This window comes from Pipra filicauda, unplaced genomic scaffold (genome assembly GCF_003945595.2).
Source record: "Pipra filicauda isolate LSUMZ 115617 unplaced genomic scaffold, ASM394559v2 scaffold21_size4447388_pilon, whole genome shotgun sequence".
Taxonomy (NCBI): Eukaryota; Metazoa; Chordata; class Aves; order Passeriformes; family Pipridae; genus Pipra; species Pipra filicauda.
Window position 1 is genome coordinate 2,723,186 of NW_024104332.1, and position 13,028 is coordinate 2,736,213.

Genomic DNA, 13,028 nt, shown 5'->3' on the forward strand with positions numbered 1-13,028 from the left:
AAAATCTTTCCCTTGTCTTTCAAACTGAAACAGGAAAACAAGTGCACATCACCTGCCAAAATGTCTGCCTGTAATCCAATAATGCTAATTACCTCCAAAAGGCTACAAAGTCTAATTCAGCAATACTGGCTCGCTCAGAAAGGTGAAATATAATTTACTACTGGAACTGAACTCACTATCTCAAGAGGAAATAATTATATTTCCCTGGTCTTGTACTTCATGAGGTTTCTCCTTATTCATTAAGGCATTCTTTTTTCCCCACAGGGACTCACCCCATAGGCAAGAACACCTGTAAAATACAAACATTTTTTTCCCACTTTGCAACCAGGTATCTTTTACTGATCTGCTGGTCAGGACACATCATAAATAAAGTTATGCAACTTCTATCTTCTGCAATCAGTCCGGTCACCAGGATTTTCTCCTATTAAAGTAAGGCATGATTTTTTTTCAGGGATTTCTTCTCATTGATGGTTCTTTGAAATGGAACAGAAGAGAGCAGGCAAAAAGAAAACTAGAAAGTGTCCTACTCTGACAAAACCCACCCAGAGTTACAGTGTAATGTTCTCTCCTTAGAGGCAGTTCCTTCTCAAGTTTTCTCTCAGGCATTTGAATCAACAACTATTTTCCAACTGCAACTGTCAGCCTCAGGTGCTTCATAAGAACACATAAAACCTCTCAGATTTGAGCAACGAGTGGTGAAAGGGTATTGAGAAAAATACTTATACAGTCATTGGTTACTTACATTGTTGTTGCGTGTTTCTACTGCTGGAAACTTCCTGACTATGAATTTGACAGCAGATTCCAGGTTTTTGTCAATAAGATAGGATGGTTTGGCTTTGGGGTCACCACATGCCTATAAAAAAAATACAATAGAAAGTGAAGTAGAAACACAATCATCCACCTAAAGCTAAGTGATAGTTGCAAATCTGAAGACAAACTAGAAAGATTCTTTTTCTGTTTGATTTTTTTTTTTTTTTTTTTAGTGAGCAGGTGATAAAATGAAAGGCAAAGTGCAGGGACTGTCACAGCTGAAATATGCAATGGGAAACAGTACAGAGATGCTCTTCTACTGAAAAAGATGCATGAAAGTATCAAAGCAGTTAGTGCAGAACAGCAGTGAGGGAAAAAACTCAATCCTAAAAAAAGGAGAAAAAATGGTTTCCTTTTAATCCTATTCCTGGTTTGAGGTAGTGTTGTATTCATCTGGAGTTAACAAACTGTTAGAAAATTCAGTCATGTCATCATCTGTGGAGGACAGTGCTGGGCACATTAAATGATTCAACTATCCTTTGTGCAACAGAACTTAACATCCCCCCACCAATCTGCATTGAATTTTTCTTCCAACTGTTAAATGCAAGACAATTTTCCACCCCACAGTCAAACCGCCAGTACTTGCCTAAAGCAGCCTATTTCCTTAGGTTAAGAACTGAAGTTTTGCTCGTGTTCTTTACTCCTAGAGCAGCATAGGCTGTGCTTTAAAAGCAGGAATCGAGAAGTCTCATTAAATTTTGCTGTGAAGTCGCAGCTAAGTGTTAGGTCTCCCAAATAACTTACGCAGGCAGATCAGAGCAGCTTCTGTGGACAAAGGACTGAGGAAGCACCGACTGCTGCCGGCTCCAGTGCATGCTGTCAGACACACTACTACTTCTCTACTACTCTGAGTAGCCAGCCATGCCACACCGCTTCATTTGGAGGAACAGATTAAAAGCAGCATTACTTACATGACAAAATTTGCGCTCAAACCGCATTTGTCTCAAATATTGCCTCGGTTTTGTTTTCCTCACGGGGATTTTGCAAAGGAGTTTCGTGTCTCATGCAAAACTAAATTACATGCTAGGCGTTCCTATGCAACAGAGTGAACTCGAATGGCAGCTCGCTTAAAAAAAAAACCTCTCCCCCATTGATTTCTATGACCGAGTTGTGGACTGTAGAGACAGAAGTCATGGAGTATGAGACCGATTCTGAAAGCGGGCAAGCGGGCAAAGGGAAGGTGAAAAGCTTTGCAAACCTTCCAAACTTGTCCTTGCTGGGAAAGCAGTGTAATAAAAAGAGAGAAAAATTACATATAAACAAATTACTCTTAAATATTCTAAAGTATTACATTTAAGTGATCTAATACACTATTACCTACATCCAAGAGAACATTATGACCATCTGTTACTCTAGGCAGCACACTTTCTATTGGATGGTGGTTATTCTAACACTCACAAACAACTTTACACGTACTTATTAGAATGCTACTATTGCGCAAATCACTGCAAATATACCGAGACATGTAACTACTAATAGTATTTCCAAACTAAGTTCAGGTAGGGAGAGAAAACAGGAGTTAACAGACATCACATGCAACTACAGGGGAAAAAAAGGAGAGAAACTCAGTGAAGTTTTACATACCTGAAAAAGAAACGGTAGCCAAGAAAAAAAATAAAAGAGTCATTATTTTACGTTTCTAAAATGTCTACCAGCAGTACATGACCATCATGAGGTTTACTAACGTACTACTCTAATATCAAAACTCTCATATTTGCTAATAATCCCAAAGATACGGTATTTTAATAAAATTTAGTATCTATAATACAAGAAGAATTTATAATGAAAATAAATTCAGCAACATCCACAGCATCAGTTAGATATTAAACAGTTGCTTTGATATCCTTAGAGCAGCAAACAACACGTGCCACAAGAGATCTATTCTGTGCACACTTTAAAGTCTTTACACAATTTCAAAAGTAAAAACTATACTGTAAACAGGCATTAAAAAATTAGACAATGCACTTCAAATTTATGAAGTTCTAATTAACTCCATGTCATGGGTTTGTCAGAACCTTTGTCAGATTATTTCAATTTGTTGTTCTTGCCACACATCCTGTAAGTTTCTCTAGTAAAAGAGGGATTACTGAAACAACTTAACAGACATGTATTTGTGCCCTGTTAAATTCCAATATGGTTGCTGTTACACAGAAGACAACAAATCTGCCACTGTTGACTTCAAAAATTTTTCAGTCTGAATTAAAACACTCCTTCCACATACACTCCTTATTTTTCCTAGCAACAGGTGTTTTTCTTCCTATAAATCAGTTCCCTGGAATGTTTACTAAAACTTATGTTCTACCCAGGCCCTTACACACAGATCATTCACACATAACAGACCTCTGAAAACACTAACATGCACATCTTCCCGTGGTTTCAGGAATTCAGCTGTTACCCTCACTTTAACTGGCATTCTTCTCAACATATATAACATGCTCCTTCTTTACTCCTTCCCACTGTTTATTAGCTGACAACACATTTGAAGCAACTGTAATTCTTCCTACTAATAAACGACCCTAGATTGATTCATAGACAAGAAAATTCCTGCAAGATGTTAAAATGTATCCTTCACACACATCAAAATTCCAGCTTCTGGAGAGCTGTACAAGCTGTACGTGGACTGAACGGAAAGAGGACAGGAGACATCACTGAATGAGGAGGTCAGTGCCTTTTTCTTTGCTCTTCCATGTTCCACAGCAGCTCAGCTCCTCTCTAAGAACTGGTATTAACTGGTTACTAGCTGTTGTTGCATCAGTGACATTTTTGTCCATACTGTTGCCTGCGTTCAGCATCACACATAAACCAGTCCGTGCTAAACCTCTCCTAAAATGGTGAGCAGATCTATGAAGCTCCAACTCACTATGGTTTACTCTAGAAAGCAGAACAGAATGAAAGTACAAACCCCAATCCTAGCACTTTTGCACAAGTGTCAAAGTGTGGTAAGGCACATAACCACAGTCCCACGCTGCAGAGAGAACAAAGCCACCGAAGGCAGCGGTCTCAGAATGCAGCTTTTGCTTTCAGCAGTTGTATTAGTCAATACAAAATCCCTTGTCGGTAGTGTAATAGGCAGGAACATTGTGGTAGAACATACAAAGATCACTTGGCCATATACAGCTCTCTGGCATTCACACAGAATTCTGAGCATTAGCCAGAAGCAGTAGCCTTTTCTCCATCAACCTCAGATATTGCTTTTTCCCGTAAGTGGGATACAATAACCTTCCTTCATTTCTTATTAAAAAAAAAAAACCTCAACAAAACAAAATACAAAAAAAACCCCCAAAAGCTCCCACCAAACCAACCCAGAATGGCTGCGTTTTTCTGAGAACAGCCACATTTTTTGAGCATCAAAAAGAAACTCACAAATTAAAAATGTTCTTACTAATGCAGCATTCCTGGAATATAGCTCTGAAGCTATGGGATTCCAGCTGCTTCAGCCCCGAAATATTATACTGAAAGAACCTCCCAGCAGTCAACTCTGATATGTATATTACTAAACAGCTGTCAAGCAGTTATGCTGAAAAGGATGATGCCAAGTTACGGTTAGAGACTATCTAAGTAATTAAAAAAAATTTTTCAATGGACTCGAGCACTACAGCATTTCTTTCCACAGCACTTAAGAATGGTACCCTGCTATAAGCTCCCAACTCAGTGAACAGCGATTCTGTGCATCCAACCCCTAACAAGAATAATATGATTTTTATAGGTAATAGCTTCGTTAAGAATACTCACTTGCTATCATCATTGGCACAGTCATCGAGCTTCCGAGAGATCGCACTACATCCCACTTTAGAGATGCTTCATTATGCCCTATGTTTTGAATTAAAACAGCATTTTCCTACCTGTCCTAACAAGGTACATAACTATATGATTATTACTATTAAAAGAATTCAGGCTCTCTTCTTCACTATTAGGTTCTTCTACACTAATTTCACTTCGAAAATGAAGAATACTACATATATTTACTTTCAGAAGCAGCCATCAAGAACACATTCAGCAACAAAAACCTTCTCAAGGCCTACATTTAAGTAGCCTCTAAAGAGGAAAACAGAATCCAATTCAAGTGCCTTTGGCCTAGAATACACTGACTTTATGATGCAGCAAAAAGATCTTTTGCCCAAATACCATTAACAGCTATCACTGCAAAATCTAAGCTTAACATTTTACCTCCTAGTTGAGGGCAGCAGATATATGGATACTACATATATCCAGCCGAAGTGATATGAATAAAAGGGAAGTTTATGCTGAGGTACAATCAAGGTTAGTAGTCAGTGCCCCAAACTTGCCTTTAGAACCCTTAAACTTCACTCAAGCCTCAACATAAACCTCTCACTTGCCCTCGGATAAGAACATTGGGAATCATGACCTGAGTTATATGGTGTAGGACGACAAAAAAGCCTAAATATTTTACTGTATTATTAGCAGGGCTATGTCCCAACAGAAGAGAAACAGGGCCATTTGAATCAATAATTTCCTATTTTCGTCCCCCAAACCTCCCACATCAGCAGATTATCATAAATCATACTTTGCAGCAATTTAACACGGGTTTCTTACTTCAAGAGATCTTGATTTACTGTCACTGCAGATTTGAGAGAAAACACTACTGAGCACAGTTTCACTGGACTACGACAACATTTACGGAAATAATCATAATCAACAAATCACCTCACCTTCAGATTTCATTTACAAACGATTCTGCACTAAAAAACTATGTGAATTTATCCAGGAAATGGAATTTCAATGATAGTAAAAACTATGCCATCCCCTGAGTTAGTAACTGCATTAATAGATGGAAATACTCTTAAGATTTCCTGTATTGGAAATGGGAAAATCTCCTGTACGTCCCATTTACAGTTTACTGTAGCACATTCTTCTGACACACCTGAAAGGCAGGCACATTAAAACTGTTCTTCCCTTGGAAGAGCTGTTGGCATTAAAGACTTCACCCTAAATTGTATCTAAGTTTGCATGCCTGGTTTGCAGCTACGCATCCTCTAAATTGCACTAAATAATAAAAGGCAAAGGACCGTTCAAAGAGACATTTTCACCATTAACTCCATACTACCTATCACACCTTCTTTGTTTCTGCCATGCATTTAAAGCTGAGATTATCAACTGACAACGTCCAGTTTGGAAAAAGCAAAACTACTGAGAAGGAGAGAGAGATGAATAATCAATAAAGAGGTGCTCTGAATAGTGGTTCACAATACATTTGCTTTAATACCTCTGGATCAAGCCTACCACAACTGCTTGGCTGTATTTTAGGTTTTGTGGAAGCCTAAATTCACTATTAAACAGGCTGGTCCCAGATAAGTTTTGTGAATGCTATTTGTACAAAAGATAAACCTGGACCTTGATACAAAGTATGCTCATAGTTTCAACCACAATCTGGAAGCAGGAGAAATCATATCATTTTGGGACAGTCTCTAAAGGCTTTGGACATACCCAAAATATGTCTCAAAATTATTGAAAATTTAACAGCTATTGCACTTCTCATTCATCAAGGTTCAAAAGTTTGAAAGATAACATACTTTCATATTAATTTAAAATTACAATTAAAGGTGTTAAAAGTCAGTCCAGTGTTTCCTAGAGCTAAGTAAGACATCTTCCCTGCTATTACTCATTATTTGGTGTGTGTTCAACCCCAAAGTATATACTTTACTTTAAGTCCTAGTATATCTCTACTCAGAGATTCAAACCATTAAAATGCAAATTCATGTGAAATCAGAAGGAAAGGCTATAAAGGACCTTGATAAATTGCCTACTTCCTCTCCTATTCCAAAGCAGGATCAACTGTATCTGTGTTGCTCCCAGGAGATGTCTGCCAAATATTTACTTGCAGGTCTCTAACAGGCTAAATTCAAAAATATTCTCAGTCTTTTCCAATATTTAATTTCATTTTCCAATATTTAATTTCATTTAATCCATCATTTCTTGATCTCTGGTCATATTGAATTGCACAAACTATTCCCCTTCTCTCTAAAGCAGTCCTAAATACTTAAAGAATTGTATCACTTATTAATTTACTTTAAAAAAAAAATCCCATTTCCTGAATGGGTGAAATTTTCTGCACCACCCCTCCCTTTCATTATTCTCCTCTGGACTTTCTCCATTTTGTCTACACCTACCTTGGAAAGTGTGTTTGATCAGGTATGTTTTGGATGAATCTCAATGTATGCCATGTAGAACAAAAAGATTGCTTACTTTTTTTTTTCATAATTATCTTGCTCACATGTTTATAAAACCTCATGTCATCCCTGAATTTTTTTCAGCAAAACTTAGTTGGCTCACATTTGCCCTGGCACGTCCCTAACCTTTCCCAGCTATTTTCTGCAGGCTTGCTATCTCATTACTTTTCATTTTAAATTTTGCTAAGCACATAATAGCTTACAATCATACTTGATCAACCACCTCCAAATTTATTGGACCATATCTACAATTTGTTAAGCTCAAGCTGAACTTCAGTTCAGGTTCTGTAACTTCTCCCAGTTTCCTACCCGTAAATTTATTAAGTACACTGTAGCCATCTAGGTTGTTAATGTCAGAGTGACTGGAACCAGAGGCAAGACACGCCTCAGTGAGACCCTGCTGATGCACAGTCTGACAATGAAATCTTCACAACTGTTCCCTAACATGGTTATCCAGCTGTTTGCATCATTAGGACTTCACCCAGATTTGTACTTCCTTAGATTGTTGGTGAGAACAATCAAATGAGGTCATGTCAGCAGCCTTGATAAGGTCAACGTATAAAGTATCTCCTAAGCTGCCCATCCTAGAGTGACCTGTGCCTCATTGATGAGAGAAATATGTGGGTTTAACACTGTAAAGTGATTAACTCACATTGTCCTCTGTTTAAGTACTTGGTTCCATTAATCAAATAGGGGGCAGGTGAAATGCAAAGGATAAAAAATTAAGAGAAGTTTCACTACCACAAAACTTTTCCCGAATGTAATTTATAAAATAAAGTCTTAATAAAAGAAAGCAAGGCAATGGGAGTGTCTTGTCTATTCTGAATCTAAAATGAGAACTGTTACAACTTTTCAGGTCTATCTCCTCTGCACACAACCTTAAAAATCTCCTGCAACTAAAACGGGATTTGTTTTTGTGTCAGCACACGACGAGACAAATGAACAGTGATGGAGGCAGATAATTTGTACTGTTAAGCCAAAAAACAAGGCAAGATAATTATGGGCATCTACTGTTGATGTGAAAAAAAATATAATCTGATATGGTATCCCCAGACTGCATTTGCTTCCTGAGCAAAGGAATTTTTTTTTTTCAATTGCCAGCACTGTGAGTTTGTTTTGGGCTTCCTCCTATGCTTATCAGTGGGACAGTATTCCGAGCCATCCCTCCAAGATCACAGACACAAACATCTTAACCTTTGGAGAACTGCTGATATCTGTGAACACAACACTGCCCCACCCCAAGACACTTCCCAGTGACCTGAAGACATCACCTCTCCATTCCAATCAACCTTGCTATTCAAATCTAGATTACTGGTAAGCTTTTCCTCTCAGCTCAAAGCTCTGTACTCCAGCACAGAGCTCAGCATGAAAACAGTAATCTAATCCTACACTCTTCCAAACTTCAGAGCTCTACAGATTGGAAACTTCTCCCTGCTCTTCCAGTCACCTAAAATCTCTCCTATTTTTTTCCTGAAGAACCACTCTAGTGCCTTAGCAAAACAGTACATTTTATTGATTGGTTCTATTAATCAAACAATCAACTGGCTGTTATAACTTCTAAGTTTAAGTAGTAATATCCTCAATATGGGTAAAAACCCAATATTCCCACATCTTTAAAGAACTAACTGGCAATCACCTGCTAAATTATTTTAAATCTGGCTTCACACCAAGCTATGTGTTGCTCACATAAGAGGACTGGGACCACATTTTTAGTTTGGAATGGTAAATATGAAGTCAGCTAAAACCTCTGCAAATATTTATTAAGTTCCTTATCTATGATTTCAGTTCAGTTATGCAGTTCACATCTAAGAAATCGTTTCAGGTTCTCATTTTTGGGTTACTATGTTATCATCAGAGTTGGGAAAGTCAATTTACTTTCTTAATGACATTTTCAGAAAAAAATCTTGCAAACAAATATAAAGTCTATACTGCGAAAAACAACAGAACACTGGTAGGGAAGCAATTCATGCTAAATAACAGACTCATCAAGTTTGATTAACATATACTCTAAATAATTCAAAACTTTAACTTTCATCCCTAGCAGGTCTGTTGATAGTAGCACCGCTGAGACATTCTTCAAAAATCACACTCCTTAGGTTTCCTCTGGCTAAATCTGTACTTCAGGTATTTCAAGATGAAATCTTTCACTGTAAATACATCCCGGTATCCAAGGGCTTCATAAACAAACAAAAGACAGAAAAACCAAGATTACTTCTCCTCCACCACCACTCTCCAGCAATGCTCTGAGCTGACAGTATGGCAGCACTACAGAGAGCTCACCAACACAAGCCATTATCTGCTCTGAAAAGTAACCATGAAATCCAAGCTTCACCTGAGACACGGTGATATGAAAAACCCCTGCTGTCTTTGATTTATAGAGATGCAGCTGTAGTGAAGTACTGACAAAAGAATTACAGGGTAAACAATAATACAACTGCTAGCCTAGCTGACTGAGGAGAAATTCTTAAAAAGCGGAAGGAACAAACCAGGAGAGAAACCACAACGGTAAGAATTCCAAGTTCAGGATTAATATTGGTCACAGTGCCAAAGGGACAGCTGAAAGCAGCAAGCAAAGGGTCATCCTTCAAAATAACAACAAACTACAAAAAGTCTACCTCGGTACAGATCTAATATGAGTTTTGCCTCATCATCTGCTATTACTTTACTAATTCCACTTTTCATATTTTCCATGTCACTCTCAGAGGTAAAAAAAAAATACACTCAGATACTCTGTCTTAAAAGCAACAAACTTTTAACTGTTTCAAAAGACAGCAGCACAGAAGGTCAGTAAACAGGAAACTACGGACAATTAACAAGTATAAGCACAACGGCATCAAAACTGGAATTTGAATAGGAAGATGAAGTATAAAGTACGTAAGTTTCTAACTGCTTCTAGCAACTGCTGTGATTCCCTGGGAAGTAAAATTTTCCTGCTTTGTTTCTAAGAGTCAAGAAAATTCTTAATCCTTGAAAATCCCTCTTCTCTAGACGGTATCTACAGCAATCTGTAAGGCAGCTACGAATACTTCAACCTCTCACTTCCTCTTATTAAAAATAAGTCTTAACCATTTCCTTTAACCGCAAAACCACATATTGTGTGGTTATCTCTAGTAACTTGAGTTTCACTATCATACTCAATGGAGGAATCTATGAGAGAATCTCAAACAGCAGTTTTGGAATTGACTGCTTTCAGAAGGGAAAAAAAATAAAAAAAAGAAATAAAGAAAAATAAAGTGCTCCAAGCATCCAGCTATGCTGCAGCTGGGCTGAAGAGAGAGCCACAATAAAATACAGTAGTCAGTCCGGAGACTTCTGGGCTCATCAGAGCTAACCAGTTCCCCCTGTCAAGCAGTACTGACTGCAGCTGAAGAAAACAACTATTTAAATCATAAATCACTTCATGAATACACCTCAAGATTTGCAAAAATACATGTCACACAATAGTCAAGACACTTGGTCACACCTCCTCTCTCTGTATGCGAGACCTACGCAATTTTGGACTCAGTTCTTGGAACTTGCAGGAAAAAATGGTGTCACCTCCAGTGCTGCTGCTCCCCTGTGGAGAGCCTGTCCACCTGCATCACTTCACTGACATGAGTAACAGCAGAAGCTACCACCATATGGGCCAACTTGCTCAGGACTGTGCCATCCTAACATGCCAAGCAGGAATGTGTCTGTAGGCACTGGAGCTTAATAGGAGTAAGTGTCCCTGGGAATGAAAACAGAGCCTGGACTCACAATGGCTTAGGCACTGTAAGCTGTATATGCTGATATAATAGCTGTATATGAAGATGAGTTTTCATTTTTCCTGTCCTGTTTCCTGCCCCCCGAAGCAGGGAAAATTCCCCTTGCTTGGTTTTCACCTGGTATATTCCTCGCAAAGTTTAACAAGCGCACACACAAACGGCTTCCCCATTTTGATGGCTTTCCCCACAAATAGGGAATTTCCGTTGTTAAAAGTGTAACTATATTGTTACCATTACTAAGCTGAAATGATTTTCCAATGTACAAAACTGCAAACTAAAAGGAACCTTTTGGAGAGTCAGGATCTTGCAATAATTTAGTCAGAATGCTTTATTTATGTCAGTGAAGATTTGCAGAGAGCATTCAAGTGCACATCAAACACTGACATGGCTTTGGATGACTTCTGAATACTTCAATCACTTGGGTTGTTTTTTTTTTTGCTGGAAAAATACCTTACTTAAAATCAACAATGCACGTGGTAGCCCTTACTAATTCTGGAGTACAGGTCTCCCACATCAACAAAACTCTTGGACAAAACACATCCTTGAGCTCAGATCGCTCAGGCAGGGTCATTCCTGACAGAAACCTGGGTCCATAAGTCAGAGCGATCAAATAAGCACCTAAAACACTCAAACTCCCTCTGCCATTGCAGTTGAACCCAGCATGGAAACAGGGCTGAGATTTTAATCGGGAAAGGTGCATGTGCTCGCTGCTTTAAGGTAATAGCTAACATTTCCTTTGAAACACGAAAAACCTCACAGAAATATCTGTACAAAAGGCAAAGCAATAAAATCTAACCAGTATTCATTACTGGAAGGGGATTAAGCGGCCGTACACTTTTAGATAATGTATCACACGTTAGGAAAATGAAGCTGGGAAGGATACATGAAGCACCTGGCACAGGGGGTGGCCATGGACTACGTTCTTCCCTACAGGAAAGCACAACGATTACGTCCAGAGCAGAAATTAACCGAGCGCGGAGGCGTGACCGACCCATCCTTGCCTCAGCACCGAGACCCGCAGCTTCCTGCACGGCCGGCCGAGCCACCTCACCGAGGCCAACACCGATCCACTCCCTCCGGGAGCAGCCCCATCGCCCACGGCCGCTCCAAACACCCGCTCCATCTCACGCCGGGAGCTGCTAAGCAACCGCGCGCCTCGAACTTATCGAAATTAAACTTACTAATTTTACCCCAAATCCCTTTTTTTTTTTCCCTTCGGTAGCGACAGGTTTCGGTGTGGGAAAAGCCCGGGCGGCGCTGCCCACTTGCGGCTCCCGTGAGTCATGCACGGCAGCGGGGCGGGAGCGGCTCTGGGGCCGCGCCGGGACCAGGCCCCGCTCCCGCGGCCGCCGCGAGCACCGGCCCGGGCTCCTCCATCCCTCCTTCCACGCCTCCCGGGAGTGATGCGGCGGCCGCAGGGCAGCCCCGGCCCCCCTCCCCGGCCGGGCGGCGGCTCCCGCCCAGCCTCCCGGGCCCCGCCGCTAGGCCGCGGCGCGGCCGAGCCCTGCGCAGCGCCGGCCCGAGCGGCGGCGGGCATCGCGCCGGGGCGGCTCCCCGTCCCCCCGGCTCCCCGCACCTTCTTGATGTTGTAGAGCCGGGTGAGCATGCCGACGCCGCGGTCGTTCAGGATGGTGAGCTTCTCCGCCAGCTTCTGCTGGCTCGGCTGCAGCACGGCCCGCGACATCGTGGCGCTCCGCGGCCGCCCCCCGGCGCTCGCAGCCCCGCGGCCGCCGGCCTGGGCCCGGCGCTACCTCCCGTCCCCTCCCTCCCTCCCTTCCTCCCGTCCCCTCCCGCCCGGCCGGCACTGGAGCCTCCGCGGGGCGTGGGCACGGTCACGTGGGGCGGCCTCGCGCGCCCCCTGCGGGCGGGCGGTGGCGGCGGCGGCGCTGGGCTCCCGCTGTGCGGGGGCTCTGAGGGGGCCGCGGGTCCGGCCTCGGGGGATGCTGCACAACCGCGGAGAACGCGCGTTCTTCTTCAAGGTTTATAGCGAATAAAGCCGTGGGGGTCCCATCCCAGGAGGCCACTGAATCATAGGATCATAGTATCATAGCATGGTTTGTGTTGGAAGGGACCTTAAAGATCATGTACTTCCACAGCCCTGCCGCGAGGAGGGACAACTTTCACTATCCCAGGTTGCTCCGAGCCCCGTCCAGCCTGGCCTTGAACACTTCCAGGGATGGGGCAGCCACAACTTCCCCGGGCAACCTGTGCCAGGGCCTCACCACCCTCGCAGTAAAGAATTTTTTTCTAGTATCTAATCTAAACCTAAATTCTTTCAATTTGA

At 41.5% G+C, this 13,028-nt stretch overlaps 1 protein-coding gene across 4 annotated transcripts in view; it reads right to left on the reverse strand.

The window, feature by feature from the left end:
* The window catches only part of NCKAP1 (NCK associated protein 1), a 58,551-nt gene extending 46,075 nt beyond the window's left edge, over positions 1-12,476 (reverse strand). For 2 of the 4 annotated variants that reach the window (XM_027752102.2, XM_027752101.2), the window contains exons 1-3: positions 12,321-12,476; positions 2,009-2,026; positions 743-853 (exon numbers count right to left, since the gene is read on the reverse strand). In XM_027752102.2, the coding sequence (XP_027607903.1) occupies positions 743-853; positions 2,009-2,026; positions 12,321-12,428 (237 nt within the window). In that variant the 5' untranslated portion in view covers positions 12,429-12,476. The remainder of the gene's footprint in view (positions 1-742; positions 854-2,008; positions 2,027-12,320) is intronic. The other 2 variants (XM_027752104.2, XM_027752103.2) reach the window with 1 other exon arrangement.
* Positions 12,477-13,028: the final 552 nt, after the last annotated feature.